The following is a 27,347-nucleotide window of genomic DNA, read 5'->3' on the forward strand; positions in this document are numbered from 1 at the left end:
TGCCCTCTAGAGCCCATGAGCCACAACTACTGAAGCCCGTGAGCCACATCTACTGAAGCCCGCACGCCATAACTACTGAAGCCCATGTGCCTAGAGCCCATGCTCTGCCACAAGAGAATCTACCGCAATGAGAAGCCCACGCACTTCAACAGAGTAGCCCCCACTCACCACAACTAAAGAAAGCCCATGCAGCAACGAAGAGCCAATGCAGCCAAAAAGAAATAAATTAATTAAAGTTCCCTTTAAAAAATAATAAATAAAAAGTGATGCTTCTTGACACTTACGAATCAAAAAAAAAATAGCAAGGAAATTAACACCAGTAAAGTATTAACCAAATTATATATAGATCTTATTTGAATGTCAACAACTTTTCCACTAATATCCTTTCACTGTTCCAGGATCCTACACAGGATCTCACAATGTGTTCATTTAGTTGTTCTTCTCCTTAATCTCTTCCTGTATGTAACATTTCCTCAATCCTTCTCTTTCACGTCCTTGACACTTTTGAAAAGCACCGATCAGTTATTCTGTAAAGTGTCCCAAAATGTGTGGTTTTCCGCTGTTTCCTCATGATGGGAATGACATCATTTACTATGGCAAGAATACCAGAGAAATGATGTTTTGATAATGTGCTCCTCTCAGTGCATCACATCAAGGAGTTCATGATATCAAAATTTATATTACTAGTGATGTTTACTTTGATCATTTGGTTAAGGTCCACTCTGCCAGTTTTGAAGCTATGCAACTTCTGTTTCTCCTCTACCTTTTGCCCTCTAATTTTAGCATTCATAAATGGATGTAGTCTGCAACAATTATTACTGTGGTATTTGCATAAAGATCATTTTATTTCCTTCTACACTTTCTAATTGGAATTCCTACTGAAAGGAAGAGTTGTTCCTTCTACACTTTGTCTATTCAAGTATTTACTTATAACAGTATGGACTGACAAATATTTCTTTTATTCTATGGGTCAAAATCCAGTATTATTCTTATTTATTTTGTTGCTCAAATTATTCTAACTTTGGCCATGAGGCGCTCCTTCAGGTTGGCTCCTGTGTTCTTTTGACAAGCCCCACCTCCCCCCGATCTTTCTTCAGAACTTCTTTACTTTCTGGCACCACTTAAAAATGTTTTTCATTTTGTCTTTGGCTGCCCTGCACGGCTTGCGGGATCTTAGTTCCCTGACCAGGGGTTGAACCCGGGCCCCGGCAGTGAAAGCACGAAGTCCTAACCACTGGACCGCCAGAAAATTCCCCAAGGTTCATTTTGTATTTTCCCTGCTGAGTTCTGGAATAAAGTACTTCTTCAAGGAGCCTTGGTTCCTCTTATTAGAGAATAAAAGTTGTTTAGACATCAAGACCCAGGGACTTCCCTGGTGGTGCAGTGGTTAAAAATCCGCCTGCCAATGCAGGTGACATGGGTTCGATCCCTGGTCTGGGAAGATCCCACGTGCCACAGAGCAACTAAACCCGTGTGCCACAACTACTGAAGCCCGCGCACCTAGAGCCCGAGCTCCGTTACAAGAGAAGCCACTGCAATGAGAAGCCCGCGCACCGTGACGAAGAGTAGCCCCCGCTCTCTGCAACTAGAGAAAGCCCGCTCGCAGCAATGAAGATGCAACACAACCAAAAACAAATAAATAAGTAAGTAAGAAATCACGACCTGGTTGCCAGGTATCTTCATTGTTACTAGGGTGTCACTGCTTCTAGGCCCTCTCAGCAAACAGAACCAGAAAAAATATACATATACATGCTAATCCATGCATACACACCCAAGTATATTTCAGTTATCTATCTGTATGTGTGTATATATATATGAAACCATGAATTTATACTGATACCTCTGATCCCAGTCAAACTTCATGGGCTTCATTTTAGCTTTCCCCTTCTCCTTACTTATAACTTCTTTCTCCAGCAGTGAGAAACTGGCTCATCTACAATGTATTTACTTATTTGTTCAATCCTAGTATACACATAAAGTAGTTTCAAAATTGCTAACCTATTCATTCCCCTATGAGAAACACTTTTACTATGTCAATCATGGCATTTACGCATAGTTCCATCAGTCTTTAGCCTTACATAGCCAATCAAAATAATGTTCTCCTCAGTTACTTAGAATCTGAGTTCTTTCTTCCCCACTCCCTGCAACTTGATCATGTTACTCATTTCTAATACAGTTAAGTTCATTTGTTCCTACTTTTATTCCATTTTGACCACACATCCCCCCAACCTCCCTCTCCACCCACATCCTAGTTGGCTTAATACTGGAGGTATATCAGAAATCTGTGAAACATTACTAGGGTTCTAAAAGTCAGCCTCATACAAAATATACTCAAAGACTCCTTCCTCCTCATCCTTGCTACCCTGTTCCCATTCCTTCCCTCCTTTCCACCCTTTTCCCACTTGCCCTCTATAAGGAATCAATCACTTTAATTTCTGGTTCATCCTTCTTGAATTTCTTTTGAACGAATGAGCAGATATTTGTGTACTTTCTTGTATTCCCTTTATTCTTACATGAAGGGTATACTTACTTTTTTGTGTTTTGCCTCTTTCACTTAACTGTATGTCCTCGAAATTACTTCATATCAGTTCAGGGAGGTCTTCTTCATTCTTTATTTTTAACAGCAGTATAATAATCCACTGGATAGATCTACCATCGATTTAATTCAAGCCCCATGTATGAACATTTAGATTGTTTCTGTTATTTTGCAATTACACATAATGCTACAATGAATAACTTTGTTTACATGTATTCATGTATGGTTGCTTTAGCTTTAAGGTAGATTCCTAGAACTGGTAGTGCTGATTTTAAAGGTAAGTGCATCTGTAGATTGCTAGGTGTTGCCAACTTTCCCTGCAACACAGTCCTAATTTGTATTCCTATCAGTAATTTATGAGAGCACCTGCTTCCCCACAGGCTCCTTAACAGAATGTGTTGTCATATTTTTAAATTTTTGCCAGTGTGATAGGTGACAAATAGTGTCTAAGTGTTATTTTAATTTGTATTACCCCAATTATGAGAGACTTTGAACCTTTTTAATATGTTTTAGAGCCATTTTTATATCTTTCTTTGCTAACTGTCTATTCCTGACATTTTCCCATTTGTCTACTGAATCTGTGGTCATTTGTCCCTCCATTTTTTTTTTAATATTTATTTATTTTGGCTGCACTGGGTCTTAGTTGAGGCATGCAGGATCTTCGTTGTGGCATGTTTAGTTGTGGCATGTGGGGTCTTTAGTTGCGGCATGTGGGCTTCTTAGTTGCGGCATGTGAATTCTTAATTGTGGCATATCTAGTTCCCCGACCAGGGATCGAACCCAAGTCCCCTGCATTGGGAGCACAGAGTCTTACCCACTGGACCACCAGGGAAGTCCCTGTCCCTCAATTTTTAATAGTTCTTTCCATATTATTAGAGGTAACAGCCCTTTGACTGTAGTAATGTAAATAACGCAGACTTCCCTGGTGGCGCAGTGGTTAAGAATACGCCTGCCAATGCCAGAGACATGGGTTCAAGCCCTGGTACGGGAAGATCCCACATGCAGCAGAGCAACTAAGCCTGTGTGCCACAACTACTGAAGCCCGCACACCTAGAGCCTGTGCTCTGCAAAACGAGAAGCCCACACACCGCAACAAAGAGTAGCCCCCGCTCGCTGCAACTAGAGAAAGCCCGCATGCAGCAGCAAAGACCCAACACAGCCAAAAATAAATTTTAAAAATTAATATCTCCCAGTTTGTCAGTTGTCTTTTTTTTTTTTTTTTTTTTGCGGTATGCGGGCCTCTCACTGTTGTGGCCTCTCCCGTTGCGGAGCACAGGCTCCGGACGCGCAGGCTCAGCAGCCATGGCTCACGGGCCCAGCCGCTCTGCGGCACGTGGGATCTTCCCAGACCGGGGCACGAACCCGTGTCCCCTGCATCGGCAGGCAGACTCTCAACCACTGCGCCACCAGGGAAGCCCCTGTCAGTTGTCTTTTGTCATGCAAAAATTTATTTTTATGTGGCCAAATTTAAGAGTATTTTTTTTATTACCTCTGGATGTTGAATCATAGTTAGAAACTCTTTTCCTACACAAACGTTAGATAGAAATGCAGTCGTTTTATTCTAATATTTGTATGATTTCTTTTTTTTACACTGAGATGCCAAATCCATTTGGAGTATATGTGTGAGATACAGACCTAATTTTATCTTTTACAAAATGGCTATCTAGTTGTCCCAACACCATTTATTAAAGGTACTACTGGTCTATCTGCCCATTCATGTATCAGTACCAAACTGTTCTAATTGTGGAGATTTTATAGTATGTTTTAATGTTTGGGAAGGCTTTTTTTACTGTTTCCCTAGCAATTCTCGCATACTGACTTTTTCCACATTGAGTTTAGAATCATCTTCTCTAAATTCATAAAATATCCTGTTCATATGTCTATTAAGATTGCACTCAATTTATAATGAAGCAATTAACTGGGTAAAATGCAAACCACTGGTGAATCTAAGTAAACAGTATAAGGGGACTTGGTGGTCCAGTGGTTAAGAACTGGTCTTGCAAAGCAGGGACGCTGGTACGATCCCCGGTGATTGGGGAACTAAGATACCACATGCCTCGGGGCAACTAAGCCCACACACCACGACTAGAGAGCCCGCGTGCAGCAACTACAGAGCCCACGCACTCTGGAGCCTGCACGCCACAACTAGAGAGGAGCCTGCACACCACAACAAAGATTCCGCATGCTGCAACTAAGACCTGACACAGCAATAAATAAACAAATAAATAAATAAATAGGGTATACAGACATTATTCCTGCAACTTTTAAGTTTGAAATTAGTATATCAAAACATTCAAGCAAATTAAAAGAGCAAAATGAATGCTTATATGTTTTTCCTAAGTCATTCACATTTTCTTCTAATACCTGTGATTATTCAGTAACATCCAAATGTTTATAAAGTCTAAGAAACACACATCCATCATTTTATTTTAATTTCCTGCATTATGACCTATCAATTTGCTGTCAAATTTCTATTTCTTTATGTAAGAAAACTGCATTCCTCAAAGAGGTTTCCCTCCATTTTTTTGGCCCAGGAGCATAACACAACAATTATCTCATGTATTTTGATCAAATTCTAGAAAATCAGTTAACTGAACAGAGTATTATTCAGGATTTTCCTAATTCCAAAAGATTAGTTTTCTTTCTGAACCGTGTGAAGGTATCTACCTCTCACAGCTTCTCTCTGGAGGGCAGGCAGAGAAAACATTCTATCTGGAGGCACTCACTTACCTTTGGTAGTTCCTTTTTCACAATGCTGAGCCATACTTTCCTGCGACGGGCATTGAGCTGCTCAATGGATAAGTGCTTCTTCTTGGTGCCAGGAGGAGGTGCATCATGAGAGAACTTGGCAAAGACTTTGGTCTGGTGGTGGTGGCGACGAGGGGATTCTTCAGAGGAAAGTTCTTCATCTCTTCGCCTTTTTTTCTTCACTTTTTTCAACTTAGCTGCAAAGGAAACAGACTCTCAGAAGGTTGCATTTCTTCCCTTCCACAGGAGAAAGTCACAAAACAACCTCATCACTTGAAGAAAAATCAAGGTTCTTTTCTCATTCCACTGAGACTGGCAATGTTTTTCCTTTTATCTATTCAGGTCCATGAATATTCCAAGAAGAAGCTAACACTACCTCAAAAAAGAACACTGGATACTCCCTCTGTTTACATGAAAGAGAAATAGAAGAGAACCTAAGAACTGTATTTCTTTTGAACCCAACAATAGGAAAGGAGGCTTATGAAGTATCATGAACTCAAGTCATGATCAGAGGAAGGAAACTTTCCTACTTGGTAGCAATGTAAGGTGACTAAAGAAAAATAACAGAGAAAGAAAAAAAATGCATTAACTGATATGACACTAAGACCTGTGAAAAGAAAACTGCACATGAAACAAAAATCTAGTTTGAGAGGGAGGGTGGAAGGATGAGAAAATACTGAGATAAACAAGGAGGATGTGGAAGAAATAAGGGAAGAAGGCTGAAAAGAGTGTTTCTGTACAGAGTTCATATCTTTAGGGGAATAAAATCTGCCTAGTACAGATAGTCTAAAACTTTCCTTTCCTATTTCCTTCCTGACTTCCAGCTGCTTGGAACTCAGAGAGGAAAAGACATTTCCTGGCAAACGTGCAAACAAGCACTACAGAAGATCATCAGGAGGTGTCTATTTTAAATCACTACATACAGCAACAATGATAACTTATTCCAAATACTTCAGGTGACTTTTCATACTTCCCTGTGTATAACTAACTTCTTTCTGTCCCAGAACATTTCCAACATTTGGAGAGTATGTAGAAGAAAAAAAGGAATAACCTAATTGGCTTAAATCTCTGGCAAAGAATCTATAGTTCTCATGTCTTCATAATTCTAGAATAGATCATAAACCAAATACAAAATAAATTTAATACTATTTACAACTAGTAATCGGATAAGGGAGACTAGGGTTTTTCAGATAAAGCAAATTTCTACTACATGGATTATGTTCAAAGCCCAAACGTACCTGGAACTAAGAATGAGTAAAGGTAGAAGGCAGGTCAATATCCTCACCTTTAAGTTTCTTTTCTTCCTTGAATTTCTTTTTTTTGGGTCCAAGAAGGTGCCGTTGCTGCTCATAGAAAGGGTCATATGTGGAGAGCAGTCCTGCACTGTAGTATTGGTATTGCTGCAACTGAAGTAGGCAAAGATAGTGATGTTTAGAAGGGCTTGTCTTTCCTACAGCACAGCCTTCAAATTATCTTTACTAAAGAAAGCTGATCCAGAGAAAAACCATAATTCCTACATACAGTAAACGTTTAATACATCGAAGTGAATTATTTCCTTAACTTCAGAACAAAATGGGTTCATTGGCTATGCACATGGAAAGTTATTAAAAATAACTTAACAAATAAAAAAAAAACCCTTCATGATTCTGATTCTCCACCAGAATATTTACTTTGTCCTGACACATAATTATCATTGCAGAAAGGTCTCCTCTTCAATTCATCAACAAGAAATAAACCATACTTCTACTACCGATAGGTCCCCAGATTTACTAAGGTTTCTAATGCCTGCTTTCCCAGCTCTTAGTCTTATATTTAGTTTGAATAGTCCCCAGCCATGACAGTTCTTCAATCTTTGAAGTCTTCTCTCTTCATTTCCCACTAAGAGTCTGACAATATTATACATAGTGTCTTTGTTACCAGAATTCTAACATATGAATAATCTATTTTTTTTCTGTCCAGAGAGTACTTAATCTTTTCAAACATTTCATTCAAATTGACCTCCAAAGCTCAAATTCTGTCTGACCTATTACTAACGGGTAAATACGAAGATAAATAAAATTAGGTAGTCCACTGCAGAATCTCTTTCCTGAATTACAGGCAAATGAGTTGTTCAAGACTGGAACTAGGATAGAAGAGTGACATGGAGAACTATTACAAGGTCCTCTGTTAAAGCATTCACACAGCTGTAAACTTAAAATCTGTGGACTTTCCCACATGTGGCTTTTACTTCAATTTTAAGAAGACCAAATATTTTGAGCACCAACTGGCTTAGCACTGTACTTTAAAAAGGAACTCCTTGTCTAAGTCAAAAGTCATACATCTTCATACATCTTACTATTTATTACTTCTACACGTTTATAACTTTTAGCATATTATTCAAAGCTTTCTGAACTGACTTTGGACCTTAACTAACTGCTGGAAAGTTTTAGGTCTTCAAATATTCTATTGCTCATTATGTACGAAGTGCTACACTCCTGACAAAAATCAGAAGGCATTTGCAACACCCTTCAAATAGTTGCCACATAAACCTATCATCAATCTAATGTTAGTATGTGAAGAAAGGGAGTTTTTCCAAGATAGGAACACTTCCAAAGAACAACTGCATTAAAAAGCAACCACAAGAATTTTAAATGGTGCAGCTGCTTTGGAAAACAGCCTGACAGTTCCCCCAAAGGGTAAGCATAGTGTTATCATATGACCCAGCAATTCTTTTCCTTGGTGTATACCCAAGAGAAATAAAAATACCTGTCCACACCGAAAATCTGCACACAAATCTTCAGGGCAGCATTATTCATACGAGCCAAAAAGTGAAACAAGTCACTATTCATAGCTACAATCCATAAAACCCAAAAAGTAGAAGCAATCCAATTAGTTCATCAAATGATGCATGGATAAATAAAACGCACTATGTCCATACAATGGAATATTATTTGGTAATAAAATGGAATGAGGAAAAAAAAAAAAAAAAAAAAAATGGAATGAGGTACTAATACATGCTACAACATGAATGAACCCTGAAAACCTTATGCTAAGTGAGAGAAGCTGGATACATGTTGTTCCATTTGTATGAAGTGTCTAGAATAGGCACATTTATAGAGACAAATGGTGGACTGATGACTGTCTGGGGCTGAGGGGAATGAAGAGAATGATGGGGGGGAGTTCCCTGCTGGCCTAGTGGTTAGGATTCCAGACGTTCACTGCTGTGGCCCAGGTTCAATCCTTGGTAGGGGAACTGAGATCCTGCAAGCCACACGGCAAAAAATTTAAAAATGTAAAAAATTAAAAAAAAAAAAAAAGAAAGAAAGAGAATGAGGGGCAAGAGCTAAGAGAAATGATATTTCTTTTTGGGGTGAGAAAATGTTCCGAAATTAGAAAGTGATGATAGTTACAAACTCTATGAATATACTAAAACCAACTGAACTGTGTACATCAAAAGGCTGAATTTTTTTGGTATGTGAAGTATATTTCAATTATCAGAACAACCACAACCACCATCTAAATATAAAGTTAAAATGATGTATTTTCAATTAATATAAACCAGAGGGTAAATCCCCAGCATGAAAATCTGAGATTTCTCCTAAAACCCTTACCTCCTTGTCTTTACTATACTTATTCTGGTGAAGTTTCTTATATTTGTGCAGTCGCAACATATTATGAAGTTCTTCTCTGCTGAGATTGAGTTCTTCTTCTTCTTCTTCTTCTTCTTCTTCATCATTGTCTTCACTCTGAGAATCTGCCTCACTGGATTCATCACTTAGCAGAATGCTCTGAAAAAGGGAGGAAATGGAAATGGAACCTCTGATATGAAGCAATTCCTTTTATAATCCAAGGGTTTTTTCCAGATCCCAAAACAATGACAAAAACAGCTGGAGGATAGTCATTCCAGTTTCCCTTATACTATTCTTTACCAATTCATCTAAAAAACAAAAACATACCAATTAAACCTAGTAGTCACGAATGAAAGAGCGCCAAAACATGAGAAATGCTATCAACAGCAACAAGGCTAAATTTCACTTAGTACATACGCTACACATAAGATAATTTAAATAAATGTCAAATACCAAGGCAAAAAACTAAACAAAACCTAAAAAGCTACTATAGGGCATAAAGGTATAATATAGAAAGCAAGCTGTGATGCCTAATAAAGGGGAAACAACCCCAAAATCCATTAACTGATGAATGGATAAACAAAATGTGGTATTATCCAGATAACAAAGAATTATTCAGCCATTAAAATGAAGGAAGTAGTACCGACATGTGCCACAACATGAATGAACCTTGAAAACATTATGCTAAGTAAAAGAAGCCAGACATAAAAGGCCATATTTTATGTTTTCATTTATATGAAATGTCCAGGATAGGCAAATCCACAGAGACAGCAAACAGGTTAGTGGCTCCCAAGGGCTGGGGAAAATAGAGAAAGGGTGACTGTTAATGAACAGAGTTTCTTCCTGGAGTGTTGAAAATGTTCTGGAATTAGATAGTGGTAATGGCTGTATTAACTTTATGAAAGTACTAAAAATTATTATACACTTTAAAAGGGTAGATTTTATGGCATGTGAATTACATCTCAATTTTTTAAAATGTGATGGCCAAGCATAAGGTTACTGCATTCCCAACAGTTTAAAACCTCATTGATGTGAAGCTAATCAGGCCTTTTCCACATGAGCGTTTTAAAGGGGCTAGTGATAAAAATAATAGACTACCTTTAAATTACTTTGAGCTCTTCATAAGAAAAGTATAAAATAGAGAAATAATTAGTTTCAATAAAAGAAATGCTAACCTTAATTCAGTCTAGCTAATGACAGTAATCTTGTAAGAGTATAAATGAGATTGTCACTGCCTTGCTTACAAACACTCCAACTGCTTAGCACTGTAACAAGAGTTAAAATACAAATTCCGTAACATAGTGTACAAGGCCCAACGTGATCAGCTAATAACCTCAGTTTCTACTATCCTCTCATTTACTGTGCTCCAGCTATACCAACCTCCTTTCTTCCCCAAACATACCAAGTTGCTTCCTTTCTCAGGACTTCTGCCATTGTTCCTTCTGATTGAAATGCTCTTATCTTAAACCTTCACATAGTTCCTTCTGATCATTCAGCAATCAGTTGAAATGTTACCTCTTTAAAGAAACTGTATTTATTTCTTATTTACAGGCTTACTCACTGCCTCCCTACGTTAGAATGTAAGCTCCTCAGGCAGGAACCCTATCTATCTACAATAGTATCTCCCAAGGCAGTATGTGCCAATCAACACCTGTTGAATGAAGGAACTACTCAGTGACTAATAAAAAAAAACAGATTAATAGTCCTGATTACAAGCCAGTGAGAGCAAGGATCTTATCTGATATATTTCTGTACTCCCTTGCTCAGTATAGGGCTTCATTCCCAAAAATGTTTGCTAAAATGAACTTCGTTGAGTCCTCTAGATTTTTCTCTATAATCTCTTAAAAAACCACACCCAGAATAAAAGACTCATGTCTAGGAAAATCTCTGCCAATGTGCCATAATTAGTCAGTAACCTCTCCTTCTATTTGTAATTTTAGTAGGATATTTGAATTATAAACATTCTGCCTTATCTCTTACCTTTAGCCACTTTCTGCTTTTCTTCAACTTAGAGAAGTTATATAAATTCCCTTTGTCAGATTTTGTTTCTGTGTAAAGAAACATAAAGAATAAAAAAATGAAAGGACACTTGCCCCCAAAGAACTGATAGTCCAAAGAGGGATCTCACACCACACTAACCTGACTGTAGAACTCCATTCAATGAATATGTGTTTAACATTCCAGAACTACTTGCTCCAGAAGTCTCACCAAGCAATGAATTTGGAGGTTCTTCCTTAACTTGTATCAAGGGATCCCCAGATTGGGGTAATAAAGGATTATTGTCATCCAGTCCATCTTCACTTTCATCACTATAAATTGAAGAATGGTGAATCCACAATAACAGCTGACCCAGCAAAATATTATAATTTATGGTTAGTAGACTGAACACTTTACAGAAGAAACTGATCCTCTGATTAAGCTGACTGTATTTTATTTGAAAGAAAGAAGGAAAAAAAAAAAATCAAACATCCCAAAACCCATAAAAGATACTTTAACCATAAAATCTACAGGAATGATGGGAATCAGAAATGTGGTGAAACGTTATATTGGGAAGATGGGATACCATACCTAGAAATATTCCTGTTGAAGATGGCTGATGTTTGTCGCAGGAAATGGTCCAACCGGAGGGCCCTCTCCAGGTACTGAAGATAGAGGGGCTTTGCCAGCTCAGTGAAGCCGCCATCGTCCCCGGCACCCAACTCCGAGGCCATAGAACAAATCTGTCTTCATGCACAAGGGTTTCCGACTGCACGGCTGCAGAATGGAGATAAGTAGTGAAAGATGAAATGCTATTCATTCTCCCTTTATTTTGCCTGCTTGCTATCAATATGAAGAGAAATCAGACCTTCTAGACACAAGAAGAAAATACAGCAGTCTACAGAAAGACCATGATGAAGTTCTTGTTAGGCATTGCCTCCTAATGCAAATGCAGAAGTTAAAAGGATGAGAAAAACACCAAACTATAGAAATACTGTCACCTGTCACAATGAAAATTCTTGATACTTTTTTGAAGCAGTGCCTTAAAATATATATTCAATTCTCTTTCATCTTACAATTAATAATTACTCACAACTATCTAAATCTGTACCACAGGTTCACTGTTGTACACCTCATAGAGGAGCACATGTTCTCAGCATCACCCTTCAAAACAGCTGCTCCCTTTTTCACTTTGTATTTACATTCATACATATGTGTGAGGTAGTCCACTTACAAGGGAACAGATATACTGGCAGAGTATTTTACAATCCCTTATAAACATGTCATAAAGTATAAAGATTTAGAGATGATTTAGAAAACTGGAACAAAGAGAATAAAAGTGAGGGTGAGAAACCTGAGCATTCTCTTTGCTACCTTATGTTGTTAAGGACAATGTTAGACTAAGAACATCTTCACTAGAGAATCAATCAGTGTTAACAACCTTCCCCCCAACTGTCTTTTATGTAACATCTTCTACCTTATAACTGGTTATCTTTAAAGAGTTAAGGGGCTGAGCCAAGATTAAATAATGGGACAACACAGAGCAATTAGCCCACCATCTGACATACAGTGAGTACTCAATAAATAGTAAATTACTTGTAAAAGTTCATAATCTAATAAATTAAGATATAATCTTTAAAGGAAACCAGAACATCTTTATCTCGAGTTATCTTCTCTTTTTATTACAGATTTTTAAAATTTCCTAATACAATCTTTCTCCTTAAGAGAATGTTAAAAATTCTCTCCCAATTCAGCCACAGATTCAACATAATCCCTATTAAACTCCTAGTAGGCTTTTTTTTCCCCAAAAATTGACAAGCTGATTATTAAATTTATATGGACACACAAAGGAATTAGAATAGTCAAAATAATTTTGAAAAGGTACAGGGCTTACTCACTTATACTTTCTGATTTTAAATATATCATAAAGCTACAGTCACCAGGACAGTGTGGTACTGGCATAAGGATAACCACACAGACCAATGAAATAGACCTGAAATATCCAGAAATAAACCCTTACATTTATGGTCAATTAATTTTCAATGAAGGTGCCAAGGCAATTTCAATGGGGGAAAGGACAGTCTTCAACAAACTGTGCTGGACAACTGAATATATAACACATATAAAAGTTGAATTTAGGGGCTTCCCTGCTGGCACAGTGGTTAAGAATCCTCCTGCCAACGCAGGAGACATAGGTTCAATCCCTGGTCTGGGAAGATCCCACATGCCGCGAAGCAACTAGGCCCGTGAGCCACAACTACTGAGCCTGCACATCTGGAGCCTGTGCTCCGCAACAAGAGAGGCCATGATAGTGAGAGGCCTGCACAACGCGATGAAGAGCGGCCCCCGATTGCCGCAACTAGAGAAAGCCCTCGCACAGAAACAAAGACCCAACACAGCCAAAAATTAATTAATTAATTAATTAATTTAAAAAAAAATCTGCACAGTGACCAATGAAATAGGTCCTTTTCTCACTTTAAAAAAGTTGAATTTAAACCATTACCTCATACCATGCACAAAAATTAACTCAAAATGGATCAGAGACCCAGGTGTAAAACCCCAAAATATAAAACTTCTACAAGAAAAAAAAAAAATCCTCATGACTTTAGATATGTATTTATAAAGAACTCTTACAACTCAAGTAAGAAGATAACTAAAAAATGGGCAAAAGACTGTGAACAGACATTTTACCAAAGAAGATATACAAATGGCTTAACAGGCACATGGAGATGCTCAACATCAAAAATTGCAAATTAAAATTACAGAGGGATACCACTTTATACCCACTAGAACAGCTACAGTAAAAAGACAAAAACAATTGTTGGGGGAAGATGTGGAACTGAAACCCTCATACATTGCTGGTGAAAATGTAAAATATTATAGCCACTATAGACAAGTTTGGTAGTTGCTTGAAAATTTGAATATAGTTACCATATGACCTAGCACTTCCTCTCCCAGTTATCTATTCAAGAGAAATAAAAACACATGTCCACCACTCAAGGCCTTTTATGTGAATGTTCACAGCAGTATTATTCATAATAGTCAAAAAGTGAAATAATCTAAATGTCCATCAAATGGTGAATGGATAAATAAAATATGGCATGTCTGGACAATGGAATACTATTCAGCAATAAAAAGGAATAAACAATTGATACATGCAATAACATGAACGAACCTCAAAATTTTATGTTAAGTAAAAGAAGTCAGACACAAAAGACCACATACTGTAGAATTCCATTTATATGAAATACCCAGAAAAGGAAATCTATAGAGACAAAAGGTAGATCAGTGGTTCACTGGGGGTACAAAGGGGGAGTGACTACCAATGGATACTAGAGATCTTTTTTAGGGGAGGTAGAAATGTAAATCCACATTGTGGTGATGTTTGCACAATTCTGTAATTTTGCTAAAAATCACTGAATTGTACATTTAAATGAGGTGAATTTCATGGTATACAAAATATCGATCTTGGGAACAGTTAAAGAAAAAAGAGGTTAAAAAATACTTTAGGGCTTCCCTGGTGGTGCAGTGGTTGAGAATCCGCCTGCCAATGCAGGGGATATGGGTTCGAGCCCTGGTCCGGGAAGAACCCACATGCAGCTCCATGCGCCACAACTACTGAGCCTGCATGCACTCTAGAGCCCGTGAGCCACAGCTACTGAAGCCCGCGCACCTAGAGCTCATGCTCCACAACAAGAGAGGCCACTGCAATGAGAAGCCCACACAATGCAAGGAAGAGTAGCCCCTGCTTGCCGCAACTAAAAATAAAGCCCGCACGCAGCCTTTAAGACCCAACACAGCCAAAACTAACTAAAAGAAAAAAAACTTTAAGTACTTTTTATAAAAGTCTTTATAAAAGAGTTTTTTAATAAAAGTCTTTTATAAAGGACTTCAATAAATTCTACTTTTCAAAATGAGACCTAACAGGTACCCATTCCAGAAGATTTCAAAGAAACTTGGTTTTAAAAATAAAGCAAAACTACCTTAGAGAATACATATAATTCATCTTGATACACATACATACAAATTAAAGCATATAAAATTGCTACTTGGAAGACCTAAATAGACACTTCTCCAAAAGAGGCATACAGATGGCCAACAGGAACATGAAAAGATGCTCAACAATGCTAATAATTATCAGAGAAATGCAAATCAAAACTACAATGAGGTATCACCTCATACCCATCAGAATGGCCATCATCAAAAAGTCTACAAATAATAAATGCTGGAGAGGGTGTGGAGAAAAGGGAACCCTCCTACACTGTTGGATGGAGGTTCCTTAAAAAACTAAAAGTTACCATATGATCCAGCAATCCCACACTTGGCATATATCCAGAAAAGACAAAAATTCTAATTCGAAAAGATACATGCACCCCAATGTTCATAGTAGCACTATTTATAATAGCCAAGACATGGAAGCAACAGATCAATGGATAAAGAAGATTCGGGGCTTCGCTGGTGGCGCAGTGGTTGAGAGTCCACCTGCCGATGCAGGGGACGCGGGTTCGTGCCCCGGTCCGGGAAGATCCCACATGCCGTGGAGCGGCTGGGCCCGTGAGCCATGGCCGCTGAGCCTGCGCATCTGGAGCCTGTGATCCGCAACGGGAGAGGTCACAGCAGTGCGAGGCCTGCGTACCGCAAAAAAAAAAAAAAAAAAAAAAAGATGTAGTATACATAAACAATGGAATATTATTCAGCCAGAAAGAGTAAAATATTGCTATTTGCAGCAACATGGATGGACCTAGAGATTATCATACTAGTGAAGTCAAATAGAGAAAGACAAATATTATATGCCATCACTTACACATGGAATCTAAAAAATAATACAAATGAACTTATTTACAAAACAGAAACAGACTCACAGACATAGAAAACAAACTTATGGTTACCAAAGGGGCAAGGGACATAGAAAACAAATTTATGGTTACCAAAGGGGAAAGGGGGGAGGTGGATAAGTTTGGAGTATGGGATTAACAGATGCACACCACTAAATTAAAATAGATAAACAACCAGGATTTATTGTGTGTGTGTGTGTGTGTGTGTGTGTGTGTGTGAGTGAAACTGAACCACTATGCTGTACACCTGAAACTAACACAATATTGTAAATCAGCTATAGTTGAATGAAAAAATGAAAAAAAACTGTTGCTTGGCACCCTCCTAAGATTTTATTACAAAATAACTGATATTATGCTCGGGCTTCCCTGGCGGCGTAGTGGTTAAGAATCCACCTGCCAATTCAGGGAACACAGGTTTGAGCCCTGGTGCGGGAAGATCCCACATGCCGTGGAGCAACTAAGCCCGTGTGCCTCTACTGACCCTGTGCTCTAGAGCCCGCGAGCCGCAACTACTGATCCTGCGTGCCACAACTACTGAAGGCCGCGCGCCTAGAGCCCGTGCTCCGCAACAGGAGAAGCCACCGCAATGAGAAACTCACGCACTGCAACGAAGAGTAGCCCCCACTTGCCGCAACTAGAGGAAGCCCGCGTGCCAAAAACAAAGACCCAGTGCAGCCAAAAATAAAAATAATAATAAAATAAATTTATTTTAAAAATTGATATTATGCTCTACTTAATTTAGCTGATAATAAAAATGGTCCTAATTAAGGCAGTATGAAGGTATGACTACAAAGAAATACTGGGTGATTCAAAAGGAACTACTTTTTTTTTTTTTTTTTGCGGTACGCGGGCCTCTCACTGTTGTGGCCTCTCCTGCTGCGGAGCACAGGCTCCGGACGCGCAGGCTCAGAGGCCACGGCTCACGGGCCCAGCCGCTCCGCGGCACGTGGGATCTTCCCGGACCGGGGCACGAACCCGTGTCCCCTGCATCGGCAGGCGGACTCTCAACCACTGCGCCACCAGGGAAGCCCAAAAGGAACTACTTTTTAAAATAACTCCTCAGTATCTGGGCTGCATAATAACATGAAGTCAAAACCAATTTGTCCAGGAAAGGTCAGAGTTACTTGTATGGTCTTACAATGCTCAATGTGCCCCCCGTGACACCAAGTCCACATCAATCCTATAGTCTGATTCTCCCAGAATCACCTCTGTAGCATATCAGCATTGATAGTTGAAATAGCAACCATGAAATAGCACTTTCTTATTTCCACAAGGCTAAAGGAGGAGGTGCATGAAGTTCATGACATATCTCCACAAGAAGAAGTCTTATGATGATATCTGGAGAGTCAAGGAATATTTTTAAAGTGTCTGATTAGATTTTTACTGTTGTAAAATATACATAAAATTTACCACTTTAATCATTTGTAAGTAGAAAATTCAGTGGCATTAAGTACATTCACATGTACTCACACACCCAGACTACTGCTGCCTAATCTGGCTTCCCACCTCCAGGTACTTCTCCCTCTGATCCATCTTTGCAGCTACTTCCAGATCAGTATTTCCAAAACATCACTCTGATTATGTTGTTATCCTGCAATAGCTTTCCAAAATCCAATGAAGTCTAAATTCCTCAACCAGAGATTCAAAGACCTTTATCATCTGGCTTCAAGCTACTTTTCCAATTTTACTACTTCCCTATACTCGACACAAATTAAGAATACCCTGAAAATGTCTCTTAACTTCCTCTCAGATCCACCCCAATATTCACGTGAAGAGCTCTTTAAAACTCCTCCAACCACATGCTCTTACTGCCATTTCAAAGGATTAATACATGATGTTAGAGCAATTCACCATTGATTGGCCTGGTCCATACCCTGAACTCTGGCTCTTTAATCCTGATTATCCTGCAACTGGACTATGATCCCCCTTTAGGTCCCCTGACTAAGCTTGATATCCATGGTAAAGTGTCTGCCTTCAAATCATACTCAAACTTACCTACCTGTATCCATATATGGTCCTGGACTGAACTGCTTTGCACTCTCTAATTACTGCTATGCCTTTATGGATGCTGTCTTGCCCTTATCCTATGAATAACATCTCTGAAAGAAAAGTCTCACCAAGCTGAAATGAAATCCTTCAAAGACAAAATGAGTGAAATACACTGTTCCAGGAAACACTTTTAGATTATTCTTAGCTAAGACTATTCTCTTCTTTGAACATCTGTATGGTTATTTATGGAAAGCATGGCACTTATATGATTTTACAGTCTATTAACTGTATACATGCACACCTTAGCTCCCTTACTAAACAAACTTACTAAACTATTTGGGCAAAGAGTCCCTATCTCATGAATCTATTTGGTTCTGATATTTACAAATGACCATATTAATTTGCTTTTCAAAGCACAGTCTTAAATGTCAAGGCTACAAAACTCTAGTTCTAATGTCACTTTCTGTATAAAGACAATCTGTAGTCAATGACCATAGGTCTCTACTCATATCCTGGACACGATTTGGGGACAAAAGTTTAAATAAGACAAATCAAAAGATAACAAAAGTCAGGTAACTTAAGCAGAATGTGTTCAAACATTCATTATCCATCCTTGTTGAACAAGAATAGGAGAATGCATGAACTGAGTATCTTTCAGGGAATCCTCCTTAAAATTTGTCTCTCAGGCAAGCCTAGATAAATATAGGGAGGTGAGAGATCAAGGTGTTACTTCTAGACAAGAACCTGAAGGACACCTGCGTCAACTGCCAGTTCTTAGCTGAGGACAGAATTTCCATCTTCCTCCAAATGAAAAGCCTAACAAAGATACCTACTTGGAGGAAAAGCCACCCTATCGCTGAATAGAGATGAGCTAAGAGGCACCGTTCAAACGGTAGCCTAGTCTAAGAAACTGTTTTTAGCTTGGATTTTAATTTTTTTTAATCTTTTTTTCCTAACAGCAATAGTTAAGAACGTGATATATCATGACCACCTAATAAAATACTCAGTCACAATTATGACCATTAAGTATCTGTCTTAAGACCTACACATTTAGACTTTCCATACTTAACTCTATTTTCACTTCTGATTTCTCTTTATAAATGCTACCCCAAATTGGTTTCATACCAATCATTTAGAGAAGCATTTCCCAAAGTTTGCTTCTCTGAGTACGACCTCAAGATATTAACAAATGACCATGAATATTAAAAATATTAATGCATTGAAGTCAGGCTTAAGATTCTTTAGTCTTCAATATGCTAATGTGCTCTTAGTCTGTCTCCAAGAGAAATTCCCAATTTATTTGACCATTCTACAGCAAAATACTCATTGAAATATCTCAGAGAAGACCAGATTGAGAATCACTGAATTAGTCAGATATCTAAAGAGAGTTCAATCATAACTGCCTTTAAGAAGTAATTCCTGGCTTCCCTGGTGGTGCAGTGGTTAAGAACCCACCTGCCAATGCAGGGGACATGGGTTCGAGCCCTGGTCCAGGAAGATCCCACATGCCGCGGAGCAACTAAACCCGGGCGCCACAACTACTGAGCCTGCGCTCTAGAGCCCGCGAGCCACAACTACTGAGCCCACGTGCCACAACTACTGAGCCTGCACTCTAGAGTACGTGCTCCTCAACAGGAGAAGCAACCGCAATAAGAAGCCCGCGCACCGCAAGGAAGAGTAGCCCCTGCTCTCCGCAACTAGAGAAAGCCGGCGCACAGCAACGAAGACCCAGTGCAGCCAAACATAAAATAAACTAAATAAAAATAAATAAATTTTTTTAAAAAAGAAGTAACTCCTAAATTTATCAATACTAGCACAGAAAAGGCTGAGTAAAGGTACAGCTCTTATGGGAAAAACTATAGCTTTAAAGCATTTAGAGGACTAAAGACAGTCTGTAGCAGGTTATAGGCTGTAGCTCACATTAAAGGCCAAGTATTAAGGTAACAAAGTAACTGGCATTCCCACCTGCACTCCCCCATAACTCAGGCAATCTGTAACCCAAACCTATTACGACTGAATGTGATTTACTGAATCAGAGCTACAGGCTACACTGATAATTTGCAGAGCTATGGCACAAATAGCAGGATCAGGCCAAATAAATAAACTCCATAATATTTTAAAAGACAGAAATAAGACCAAAAAAAGAATGGAGATGCTATTTTCACATGAATATTAAAGCAACATTTCACTCATTCAGCTATTCAATTGCTCAACTCTAAGTGTAGTATAGAAAAACATATTTCCTTCAGAGAATTTAGTCTAATAGGGAATTTAAGGCTCAAACATAAATAACCACAATAAAAAGCACACATGGGAAGTCACTTAAGAGACATACAGATAAAGTGCCATGGGAGTTCAGGAAAAAAGTATTACTCATGGGGCTTCCCTGGTGGCGCAGTGGTTGAGAGTCCACCTGCCGGTGCAGGGGACACGGGTTCGTGTCCCGGTCCGGGAAGATCCCACATGCTGCAGAGCGGCTGGGCCCGTGAGCCATGGCCGCTGGGCCTGCGCGTCCGGAGCCTGTGCTCCGCAACGGGAGAGGCCACAACAGTGAGAGGCCAACGTACTGGTAAAAAAAAAAGTATTACTCATGAGTGTCAGACTACGTTTAATGTTAAGTGAGGAATCTGCATTATTTACAAACACCTACAACTCTGAATGAGGAAACAGCAGGTTAGGATATGGATCCTTCTGTATGATCAAATGAACAGAAAATGAGAAGTGTGATGCATACAATCATCTAAAATTTAATGCTTCCAACTCCCCACAAAGAAAAGCCCATGCCTAATGGCTCTACCAGTGAATTTTACTGAACATTTAAAGTAGAATTAATACCAATCCTTCACAAACTCTTGCAAATAACAGAAAAAAAAATTCTATGACACCAGCATTACCTTGATTTCAAAACCAGGCAAAGACATCAAAAGAATACTATAGTCAGCCCTCCATATCCACAGATGCAGAGCCCACAGACACGAAGAGCTGACTCTACCATTTTATATAAAGGACTTGAGCTTACACAAACTTTGGTATCTGCAGGGGGTCCTGGAACCAATTACCCATGGATACCGAGGTATGACTATACAGACTAATATCCCTTTTAATAGACACAAAAATTCTCAACAAAATACAGGTGACCCTGGAACAACATGGGGGTTTGGGGCACTGACCCTCCTTGCAGTTGAAAATCCACATATAACTTTACAGTCAGCCCTCCATATGTGCAGTTCCATAACTAAGGTTCCATATCCACAGTTCTGCATTCATGGATTCAACCAACCATAGATGGTGCAGTAAGCAGTTATTGAAAAACAATCCACATATAAGTAGACCCATGCAATTCAAACCCACATTGTTCAAGGGTCAACTGTATTATATGCTGAAAGCAGCAGCATATAAAAGGAATAATACACCATTACTAAGGTAGAATTTATCCTAGGAATGCAAGGTTGGTGTAATATCTGCAAATCAGTCAATGTGCTATACTGCATTAAAGCATAAAACCCACTTGATCATCTCAACAGAAACAGAAAAATAATTTGACAAAATCCAACACCATTCCAAAATAAAAACACTCAACAAACTAGGAACAGAAGGGAACTCCCTCAGGACTTCCCTGGTGGTCTAGTGGTTAAGACTCCGCCCTTCCACTGCAGGGGGCACAGGTCTGATCCCTGGTTGGGGAACTAAGATCCCACATGCCACAAGGTGCGGCCAAAAAATAAAAATAAAAAAAAAAAAAAGAAGAGAACTCCCTCAACCTGATAAAGGACATTTATGAAAAACTCATGGCTAACATCAGACCTAATAGTGAAAGACAGAATGCTATCCTCCTTAAGATCAGAAACAAGACATGGTTGTCTGCTTTCACAACCTCTATTCAAAACTGACTGAAAATTCTAGCCAGGGCAATTAAGAAAAGGAAGGAAGGGAGGGAGGGAGGGAGTGCAGGCACCCAGCTTGGAAAGAAAGAAGTAAAATTATCTCTATTTATAGATGACATGATCTTGTACACAGATAGATAATCCTAAGGAATGCACTAAAAAAAATGATTAGAACTAATAAATAAGCTTAGTAATCTTGTAGGATATAATATCAATATACAAAAATCAATTATATTTCTATATACTAGTAATGAACAATCTGAAAATGAAATTAAGAAAATAATTCCATTTACAATATCATCAAAAAGAACAAAATACTTACCCAAAGAACTACAAGACATTGTTGAAAGAAATTAAAGAACTAAATAAATGAAGACATCCCATGGGTCATGGATCAAATGATTTAACATTTTTAACATGTCAAAAATATACAGATCAAATGTAATTCTTACCAAAATATCAAAATCCAAGCTGTGGGCTTCCCTGGTGGCACAGTGGTTGAGAGTCCGCCTGCTGATGCAGGGGACACAGCTTCGTGCCCGGGTCCGGGAAGATCCCCATGCCGCGGAGCGGCTGGGCCCGTGAGCCATGGCTGCTGAGCCTGCGCGCCCGGAGCCTGTGCTCCGCAACGGGAGAGGCCACAACAGTGAGAGGCCTGCGTACCGCAAAAAACAAAACAAAACGAAACAAAATCCAAGCTGCCTTTTTTGCAGAAATAGACAAGCTGATTCTAAAATTCAGGGAGTGGTTGGCAGTGGTTGGGAATCCGCCTGCCAGTGCAGGGGACACAGGTTCGAGCCCTGGTCTGGGAAGACCCCACATGCTGTGGAGTAGCTAAGCCTGTGCGCCACGACTGCTGAGCTTGCGCTCTGGAGCCCACAAGGCACAACTACTGAGCCTAAGAACCACAACTACTGAAGCCTGCGCGACTGGAGCCCGTGCTCCGCAACAGGAGAAGCCACCACAATGAGAAGCCCGCGCACCAAAGCGAGGAGTGGCCCCCGCTCGCTGCAACTAAAGGAGGCCCACACGCAGCAACAAGGACCCAATGCAGCCAAAAATAAATAAATAAATTTTTATAAAATTCAGGGAATTGCCTGGTGATCCAATGGTTAAGACTCAGCACTTTCACTGCTGTGACCTGGTTTCTATCCCTGGTCAGGGAGCTAAGATCCTGCAAGCCATGGCATTGCCAAAAGAATAAATAAAAATAAAATAACATTCATATGTAAATGCAAGGGACCTAGGACAGCCAAAACAATCTTGAAAATGACAAAGTTGGAGGATTCATACTTCTGATTTCAAAACTTACTACACGGGGCTTCCCTGGTGGCACAGTGGTTAAGAATCTGTCTGCCAATGCAGGGGACACAGGTTCGAGACCTGGTCCAGTAAGATCCCACATGCCGTGGAGCAGCTAAGCCCATGCACCACAACTACTGAGCCTGCACTCTAGAGCCCGCATGCCACAACTACTGAAGCCCAAGCGCCTAGAGCCCGAGCTCCGCAACAAGAGAAACCGCCGCAATAAGAAGCCCATACACCGCAATGAAGACTAGCCAGCCCCCACTCACCGCAACTAGAGAAAGCCCGCGCGCAACAACGAAGACCAAACGTAGCCAAAAATAAATAAATTTTTTTATAAAAAGAGAGAAAAACACAGGTGGAGACAGAACTCACTTAAAAAACAAAAAATTTACTACACAGCTGTAGTAGGTATTAAGATGTGTGGTGCTGATGTAAGGCTAGAAATATAAATCAGTGGAACAATTGAGAGTCCAGAAATAAACCCTTACATTTATAGTCAACTGATGTCCCACAAGGGTGTCAAGATAATCCAATGGGGAAAGAACAGCCCTTTCAACAAATGGTGCCATGACAACTGTACAGTAACGTGCAAAAGAATGAAGTTGGAACTCTTCCTTACACTACACACAAAAATTAACTCAAAAGAGAACACAGATCTAAATTTAAGAGCAAAAACTATAAAACTCTTAGAAGAAAACATAAGGGCAAATCTTCATGACCCTGGATGAGGTAACGGCTTCTTAGATACATACCAATAGCAAAATCAACAAACGGCAAAACAGATAAACTGGACTTAATATCTTTAGTGCTGTGAATGATACTATCAAGAAATTGAAAACTCACAAATAGGAGGAAATATTTGCAAATCACATATCTGATAAGGGACTGATACCCAGAATATATATATATATATTTTAACATCTTTATTGGGGTATAATTGCTTTACAATGGTGTGTTAGTTTCTGCTTTATAACAAAGTGAATCAGTTATACATATACATATGTTCCCATATCTCTTCCCTCTTGCGTCTCCCAGAATATATTTTTAAAAGCTCTTAAAACACAGTAACAAAAAGACAAGTAACCCAATTTAAAAATGGGCAAAGGGGACTTCCCTAGTGGTCCAGTGGTTAAGACTCTGCACTTCTACCGCAGGGGACGCGGGTTCAATCCCTGGTCAGGAAACTAAGATCCCATGTGCTGTATGGCACAGCCAAAAAAATTTTTTTAAGAAATTAATTAATTAAGAATGGGCAAAGGATGTGAATAGATATTTCTCCCAAGGGGCTATTTCAATGGCTAATAAGCACATAAAAAGATGATTTAACATCATTAGCCATCAGGGAAATACAAATCAAAACCACAATAAAGGGCTTCCCTGGTGGCGCAACGGTTAAGAATCCACGTGCCAATGCAGGGGACACGGGTTCAAGCCCTGGTCCAGGAAGATCCCACATGCCACGGAGCAATTAAGCTCGTGTGCCACAACTGCTGAGCCTGCGCTCTAGAGCCTGCAAGCCACAACTACTGAGCCCATGTGCCACAATTACTGAAGCCTGCGTGCCTAGAGCCCATGCTCTGCAACAAGAGAAGCCACGACAATGAGAAGCCTGCGCACCACAACGAAGACTAGCCCCTGCTCACCGCAAATACAGAAAGCCCGCGCACAGCAACGAAGACCCAACACAGCCATAATTAAATAAATAAATTTATATTAAAAAAACACAATAAAACCCACTAGAATGATTATAATAGAAAAGATAGATAGTAACAAGGGTTGACAAGGATGTAGAGAAATTGGAACACTCATACATTGCTAGTGGGAATGTAAAATGGTGCGGCCATGTGGGAAAAGTCTGACAGTTTCTCAAAAGGTTAAACATATGTTAACCTTTGACCGAGCAAATCCACTTCTAGGTATACCCAAGAGAAATGAAAACATAGGTCCACAAAAAAACTTAGACATGAATCTTCATAGTAATATTCACAATAGCCAAAAGGTAGAAACAACACAAATGTCCACGAACTGATGAATGGATTAAGTAACATGTGGTATATCCATACAGTGGAATATTATTTGTCAATAGAAAGAGATGGAATACTAACAGATGCTATAACATAGATGAACCTTGAAAATATTACGCTAAATAAACAAGCCAGTAAACAAAGGCCTCATACTGTATGGTTACATTTATGAGCTATCCAGAAAGGCAGCTCTATAGAAACAAAAAAATGATCAGTGGTTGTGTGGGACAGAGGGTTGGGACAGGGGTAAGTGGGGAACGGGGTGTGACTGCTAATAAGCAGGAGTTTCTTTGGGGGCTGATGAAAATGTTCTAAACTGACACTGAAATTAATTGTTGCAACTCTGTGAACATATTAAAACCAAAAAATATACTAAAACCATATACATTTTAAATGGTGAATTTTATCAACTGGGAATTATATCTCAATAAACATGTTAAACTGTGTCATTTCTGCACAGAAAAAAAAAATACAGTTAAAAAGTAAATGATGGGGCTTCCCTGGTGGTGCAGTGGTCGAGAATCCGCCTGCCAAGGCAGGGGTCACGGGTTCGAGTTCTGGTCTGGGAAGATCCCACATGCCGCGCAGCAACTAGGCCCGTGAGCCACAACTACTGAGCCTGCGCGTCTGGAGCCTGTGCTCTGCAACAAGAGATGCCGCGATAGTGAGAGGCCCACGCACCGTGATGAAGAGCGGCCCCCGCTCACCGCAACTAGAGAAAGCCCTTGCACAGAAACGAAGACCCAACACAGCCAAAAATTAAAAAGAATAAAAAAAATTAAAAAGTAAATGATAGGGCTTCCCTGGTGGCGCAGTGGTTGAGAGTCCGCCTGCCGACGCAGGGGACACGGGTTCGTGCCCCGGTCTGGGAAGATCCCACATGCCCCGGTGCGCGTCTGGAGACTGTGCTCCGCAACAAGAGATGCCGCGATAGTGAGAGGCCCACGCACCGTGATGAAGAGCGGCCCCCGCTCACCGCAACTAGAGAAAGCCCTTGCACAGAAACGAAGACCCAACACAGCCAAAAATTAAAAAGAATAAAAAAAATTAAAAAGTAAATGATAGGGCTTCCCTGGTGGCGCAGTGGTTGAGAGTCCGCCTGCCGACGCAGGGGACACGGGTTCGTGCCCCGGTCTGGGAAGATCCCACATGCCCCGGTGCGCGTCTGGAGACTGTGCTCCGCAACAAGAGATGCCGCGATAGTGAGAGGCCCACGCACCGTGATGAAGAGCGGCCCCCGCTCACCGCAACTAGAGAAAGCCCTTGCACAGAAACGAAGACCCAACACAGCCAAAAATTTTTAAAAATTAAGAAGTAAATGATAGGGCTTCCGTGGTGGCGCAGTGGTTGAGAGTCCGCCTGCCGACGCAAGGGACACTGGTTCGTGCCCCGGTCTGGGAAGATCCCACATGCCCCAGTGCGCGTCTGGAGCCTGTGCTCCGCAACGGAAGAGGCCACAACAGTGAGAGGTCCACGTACCGCAAAAAAAAAAAAAAAAAAAAAAAAGTAAATGATAAATTGTGAAAAATATTTGCAACACTTTACAAATTTAAATCTCATATAGAGGGTTCTTACAAAATTCTAACAGTAGCATAATACCTCCAACACATAGAACCCACCCAACAATTTTCTGTTTAAAAGGACTGTTACTATTATTATCCCACTTACAGATAAGGAACCAAAGGTTTACACATGTTAAGTAACTTGCTCAAGGTCATACCACTTAATACGGAATGTGGATTTGAATCTAGACAATCTGACTCCTGAACCCTCACCTGTAACCGCTATAAGACTAGAAATTTATTATATAAAGGGAATCATACTGCATGTATACTTTTGTGTCTGGATTCTTTTTCTTTTAGTATGCTTTTGAGATTCATCCATGTTTCTACTTATAGTTCACTCCTCTTTGTTGCTGAATCAGATTCCATTACAAGAATGAATATAACCACAATTTGTTTATCTATTCTCCTGTTGATGGATATTTGGGTTTTCGTTTCTCTTTGGGTAAATTCCTAGCAATGGAACTGCTAGGTCATAGGTAGGTATATGTTTACCCTTATAAGAAACCAAGCAATTTTCCAAAGTGGTTCTCCTATTTTACACTCCCACCAACGAGCAAGAATTCTAGTTGCTTCCCATCTTTGTCAACACTTGGTATTATAATATCTCACTGTGGCTTTCATTTGTACATCCTTGATGACTGATGAAGTTTAGCACCATTTCACACGCTTAATGGCCATTTGTATAAATTCCCTTGTGAAATGTCTGTTAAAGTTTTTTGACCACATTTGAGAAAATTTTAGTCTTCTTATTACTGAGTTATAGAAGTCCTTGATGTATCATAGACATAATTCTTTTGCCAGATATATGTATTACTATTACATCCTTCATGTACATTCTCCCCTAATTCACGTATAGAGTTTTCAATCAACTCC

General features: G+C 39.6%; 1 protein-coding gene across 1 annotated transcript in view; it reads right to left on the reverse strand.

Annotated features, from left to right (window-relative positions):
- INO80 (INO80 complex ATPase subunit) overlaps positions 1-27,347 on the reverse strand; it is a 133,190-nt gene that overhangs the window by 91,221 nt on the left and 14,622 nt on the right. Inside the window, exons 2-7 of the mRNA XM_065871283.1 lie at positions 11,461-11,646; positions 11,032-11,201; positions 10,873-10,940; positions 8,875-9,051; positions 6,570-6,690; positions 5,267-5,481 (exon numbers count right to left, since the gene is read on the reverse strand). Of these exons, the coding sequence (XP_065727355.1) occupies positions 5,267-5,481; positions 6,570-6,690; positions 8,875-9,051; positions 10,873-10,940; positions 11,032-11,201; positions 11,461-11,603 (894 nt within the window). The 5' untranslated portion in view covers positions 11,604-11,646. The remainder of the gene's footprint in view (positions 1-5,266; positions 5,482-6,569; positions 6,691-8,874; positions 9,052-10,872; positions 10,941-11,031; positions 11,202-11,460; positions 11,647-27,347) is intronic.

This window comes from Phocoena phocoena, chromosome 2 (assembly GCF_963924675.1).
Source record: "Phocoena phocoena chromosome 2, mPhoPho1.1, whole genome shotgun sequence".
NCBI classification, from domain to species: Eukaryota; Metazoa; Chordata; class Mammalia; order Artiodactyla; family Phocoenidae; genus Phocoena; species Phocoena phocoena.